Genomic DNA, 5,517 nt, shown 5'->3' on the forward strand with positions numbered 1-5,517 from the left:
GTCGGGATAACTTTGAGTCATTAGTCATACCCTGTGCAAATTCTTTCTGTTGCTAACATTTGAAATTATGTAGCAGAACATGTTTAATAATGAATTCATGAGATGCAATGCATACGTCTCTCTTGAGTTTTTGAAAAACATTAAAACAGGAGATGTAAAAGCGTGATATTTGTAAAAACGTGATGTTTGTAAAACGAAATATCAACTCAGTATTTTTGGTAAACCTTAGGAGTCAGGATACCTTTTGGTGACAGTATGTTTTCGAGCTAACCATGCTTCAGTTAGGATTTTCAAGGGTTGTAACGTGGCTTGGTTCTCGGTTTAAGAAACAAAGAATAAAAGGCTCAAAGTTTATTTGCACCCTTCCCATTCTTCGTGATGTTCTTCGATCCTATACTCAGTTAACTTTGCGTTTTGAGTTCTAGCAGAGCTTTGAAGTCGTAACATTGACATTTGATGATGGTTTCAGCACCAGAAGTTGATTCGGAAAGGCAGACATCCTTTCTGGTAATACTTTCTTTTTGTCGAGGATTTGTAGTGACCTATTTTAAAGTGTTTTCTTTTGTTGAGGATTTTTAGCAACCTCCTTTTTGACTATGTTAAACCTAACTTTTGCCTGAACTGTTTATTTTGAGATTACAGTCAGCGGGATGTTTTTGATTTTTGATAAGTCTCCTTCATAGGTTTTGACTTAACATCTTTTTCTTTTTGGTGGACGTTGACTGCCTGACTTAATGGTTGCGGGAACCCATCATTATTTGTATAAAAAACAGCTAGTACAATTGAGTTAACTGAGTAACTACTCTGCCCCATGTTATAATTAAAGGTTTAATTTGTATGAGAAATAAACTTCTACTTCTTCGGCTCAAAAGGGGTTGACGAGGGATTAACATCCTTATATCTCCACTGTTTAGGAATTGAAACAATGTCTGTACATCGTCAACATAGTCCGTTCAAAAGCATACTGTTTGTGGTATCATTTTCGTCCTCCTCCCTTAAAAGGCTTACAGCTTAGCAGGAGTTGAATAAACACAAAACATATGCAAAGTAAATACACAATTTAAAATGAGTGATAGCGAAATAATTTATTCAAGACAAACATATGCAATGCATTGATGATGATTATTAAAGCAGATAATGTCTATCATGAGTCAAATGTTTAAACAAACAGAAAAGAAACTTGCAAATGAAAGTAGATCTAATGATCCAAAAGTTCGTCCGTCCATACGTCAATCAGTCTTGTCATGACTAGGCATAGGAGCGGTGATCACCACAGAGTTTCAAGAGGGTTGAATTTGGTTTCTCCGTCATTGATCAAATCTTGAATCTTATTCTTCAATGTCCAGCAATTGTTTGTGTAATGTCCAGGACTGTTGGAATGGTATGCGCACTTCGTATTGAGTTTATAGCCAGGAGTGGAGGTGTTGGGATTCTTAGGAGGGTCCCTCAGAGTAATCAGTTCGATCTTCAATAGATGTTGTAATGCATGAGCCAATGTCATTTTAATTTTGGTGAATTGACGTTTAGGTGCATCTGGCTTGCGTCGTTGTTGTGGAGCTGGTGTAGAGATCAGAACTGCCCTCACAAATTGGTTGCGTTCATTAAGGCCTTTCTGGTTATGCGCAACATCAGTCATATGAGGTCCCTCAGGTGAATTGAAATTAGTGATCTTGTCATTGATTAAATCTTGGATCTTATCCTTCAATGGTCCACAATGCTCTGTATCATGACCAGGACTATTCGACTGATAAGCACATCTTGCGTTGTACTTGTACCCAAGAGCAGGATTGGCAGGACTTGAATATGGAGGTAACAGAGTCATCAAGTTCTGATTGAGAAATTGTTGTAGAACTTGAGACAGCGGCATGTGCCATGGAATAAACTTTGCTGCGTATGCTGATCCTTTTTCTTCTGGGTTAACAAGGTTTTTCAACTCGTCTTGCCCCTTGGCAAAGTTCAGAATCAAGACTTGGAACTGGCTATTCTGAGCCTGAAGATTTTTGACTGATTGCTCGAGATCCATTTGTGCTGAAATAAACAGCGAGAGAGAGTGGGAAGCCTGTTGCGGAAACCTGTTATGCAATGTTTATGAATGTAGATGCAATGTTTTCAAGGATCGTTAGGAAATTTAGTTTGCGACATTAGGAAATGACTGGTCACTGCTTCGTCTGAAGAATCTTGGTCTTTGGCTTTAAATGTCCTTCTTTGAGAATCAAGCTCACCATACCAAGTGGGTCATCGCCTCTAACTCGGGATATCTCTGAATTTGAAGGTACATGGTTAGAGGAAAATAAATCCCCTTGCCCCTTGATAGGTATGATGTCTCTGAATTGGAAGGCATGTGGCCAGAGGAAAATAAATCCTCTTGCCTCTTGATAGGAATTTAGTCCTTGATAATTAGCACCTGAAATTGGGCGCACTAAATTCCTAAGATCCTTGAAAGGGTTAGTTAACATGTGATGTTATGATGTCATGATGTCATGCGAATGCAATACAATAGGTAAAGCATAAGGTAATAAGGACGAATGTCCTACAAGCAAATCCTGCAAGGAAACAGAAGGGTTAGTAGCACACACAAGCAAGTCACACAAATGTCCTTAGGTTTAAAGGCTTTGCATGGAGTTTGACTACGTAACTACCCTTCCCCAAAGGTACTTCTAAGGATAAGGATGATATCAGCAACGGGTTCTACCAATTATTCAGAATTGTCAGCCCTTCTAAAGCACCCTCGGACATGATGCATTTGCACCATGCAATGATGCTTTGAGAAAGAACCTATCTGAATTATAGCATCGGGTAGCGACTACTTCTCAACATTTGTCAAGAGTATTCCCCCCACTACGTTCCTAAAGGCCAAGATGGGTTAAAGGTGACTAAAGGTCCTTGAGCTCCGGCGCACCCACAGGCACATACATAGACCTCCCTCATTTGAGAAAGGTATGCATATAGCTATGGAGTCCTAACTCAAGCGTGAACTTCATATTGACTCATCTCCCGCATATGTGAAAGAGGTCGCCATGACTATGCCACTCCTATCTTAAGTGTACTTGAATCCGGGCATAGGATTCGTCCTTCATTTAATTCCCAAGCAACCTTTAAAATAAAGCAAGCAAAGCAAATACTTAAGTGATCTTAAACATTAAGGTAACCCCTCTTTTAATCAAAAGCATCCCCAGCAGAGTCGCCAGTTCTGTTATACGGTGAACTGACTTTAAAAGAAATGTGCAGATAGCAAGAGTCGCCATCGACTTTTATTTTATCCAATTGGAAAGGCAAAAAGAACAGGAAAGACCTTTGAAAGAGATTTTGAGTTCGGGGGGTAGGCTATACAAAGGGAATGTATAAGGCACCCTTTGCATCCATGGTTATCCATCGGCTCTTAATTGCTTAGCTCACTTGTTTGTTTGAATTGTTTGAGAGAGTGTCGTGTGTGAATAGTAAAAACTTTGTTTTAAGAACTTTAGCTTGTAAATAAGCGTAGTCTTGTTTTGAAAGTATTTGAAAAGAGAGGTGTGAAAAGTAATTTGAATTTGTTTGAATTGAGCAAGCAATTAAGAACTACCTACCCTAAGTTCGTCTTTCTTGTTCTTTAAGTCTTTCGGGCGAAAGGATTTATCCATACCATGAGAAGGCAGGAAGTCTTTCAAGTGGATGTGATCGGGTCATCGAGAGGATCGTTTGCCATAAGACTGTCCCTACCATAAAGAGGGCAGGTAGTCTAAGGGAAGGATATAATAGTCATTTGATTTTCTTAGGCATCATGCGAGGATACCTTAGCAATAGGACAATCATCTTATTTTTCCGAGGCAGCTTCGAGGGACTAGATGATTTTCAATCTCTTTAGGCAACCTTGCTTTAGGTATCCTCGGAATCGAGGGACTTGACTATTTAGTATAATTAAAGGCAACAGAATCATAAGGCAACAGGCAACAAAGGCAACAAGAGGGATTACCCTAAAGGTGTGTGGGTGCACAATCACGTGGTTAACTTCGATGATATTTATCTTGGAAATTAGTGATCTAGATTCAGTTCAAGGTTGCACTCCCTAATTTACTAACCACGCAATTAAAGAATACAGAAATTAAAGGCAGAATTTAAAAGTCCTACGCTATTACAATAAATACCTGTAGGGCAGAAAAATAAAGGCAAGAAAGAAAAGGCGGAAATTAAAAACCTAAATCGATTACAATAAACACCTGCAGATGAATGGAGGCAAAATAATAGAAACCCCTAGCTATTACAAGGCTTTGGGGTAGTTACAATATAGAGGAAGAATTGAGCGCGAAAATAAAAGCAGGATAAAATTTAAAGGAGAGAGAAAAGGCAACAAAAAGGTTTTTTTGAAAACAAGGCTAACAAACCTAAAATTAAATTAATTAGCCTAAAAATAAATTAATTAGCCTAAAATAATTATTAGCCTAAAAATAAATTAATTAGCCAAAAATAAATTAATTAGCATAAAAATAATTATTAGCCTAAAAATCAATTAATTAGCCTAAAAATAAATTAATTAGCCTAAAAATAATTCAGGGTTAATGGTTTAAAAAAAAAAGAGATTTTACCAAGGTTTTCAAGGGCAATGAAGCAATGTAAGGAAGAATTGACACCTGCTCCCTTTGGCCAAAGGAGGTACCTTGATTTGGCCAAAAAAGCAATTGGGGTACCATCCACTTGGTCAATCCATAGAAAACCTGTTCATAAACTAACGCAATGTTATGGTTAAGAAAACAAATGGAAAAATAGAAAAGTGATTAAAATAAAATCAAAAAAATATAAAAACCTGGTTATAAATCAAATAAAATAAGAACACGAAACTACAATTTTTTTAAGATTTTTTTGAAAATATGAAAATAGAAATTAAATCAAATAAAATAGAAAAACGAGGAATTTGCGATTTTGAGGGTCGAAATTCTTTAGAATTCTATTCTAAAGAAGTATTGTTCTACGATTTTTTTCTGAACTTCTGGAAAAAATTCGGAGCAAATCGAAACAGTAGTTTCAGAATTCGACTGATAGGCTGGAAAATTTATTACTGTGCTGCAACCGGAATTGAAACCCCGAAGAAGGAGAAGTAGGAGAAAATATTTTGTGTTTGTGAGAAGAGAGAGAGAGAGTGAGAATAAGGGTTAGAATTGTTAGTTCTCTCCAAAAGTGTAGAATCTAGTGCTATTTATACATAAAAATTAGGTTAACAAAAATATTAAAAGAATCAATTAATTAATTAATAAATCATAAGTCTAAATCAAATATAATTTGATTTTGATTTCTCAAATATTTAACTAATTATGTTGATTCTTTCCTAAACTATACAATTATGCAATATTTAGAAATATGAACAAAATCTTTGTAAATCTTTTTTTTAATGATTTTTGGACTAAAAATACAAAAAATAAAGATTTTAATGAAAAAAATAATATTTTTAAAAATGCCTAATAAATAAATATGAAAATAATAATTAAATGATAAAAAAAATACTATTTTTGATTTTTTTTTTTTTAATATTTTATGATTTTTGGT

The 5,517-nt window shown here is 35.8% G+C and overlaps 1 protein-coding gene across 1 annotated transcript; it reads right to left on the reverse strand.

The window, feature by feature from the left end:
* Positions 1 to 787: 787 nt before the first annotated feature.
* LOC131611966 (uncharacterized) lies at positions 788 to 5,119 on the reverse strand. The gene is made up of 2 exons (XM_058883786.1): positions 4,563 to 5,119; positions 788 to 2,028 (listed from the first exon to the last, which is right to left on the reverse strand). Exon 2 carries the CDS (start codon positions 2,021 to 2,023, stop codon positions 1,268 to 1,270), a length of 756 nt encoding a protein of 251 aa, XP_058739769.1. The 5' UTR covers positions 2,024 to 2,028; positions 4,563 to 5,119; the 3' UTR covers positions 788 to 1,267.
* Between the last annotated feature and the right edge of the window lie 398 nt (positions 5,120 to 5,517).

This window comes from Vicia villosa, linkage group LG6 (assembly GCF_029867415.1).
Source record: "Vicia villosa cultivar HV-30 ecotype Madison, WI linkage group LG6, Vvil1.0, whole genome shotgun sequence".
NCBI lineage: Eukaryota > Viridiplantae > Streptophyta > Magnoliopsida > Fabales > Fabaceae > Vicia > Vicia villosa.

Bases quoted from the DNA above. Each gene is read 5' to 3' on its own strand.
- LOC131611966 (XM_058883786.1), bottom strand. From the start codon at position 2,023: ATGGATCTCGAGCAATCAGTCAAAAATCTTCAGGCTCAGAATAGCCAG.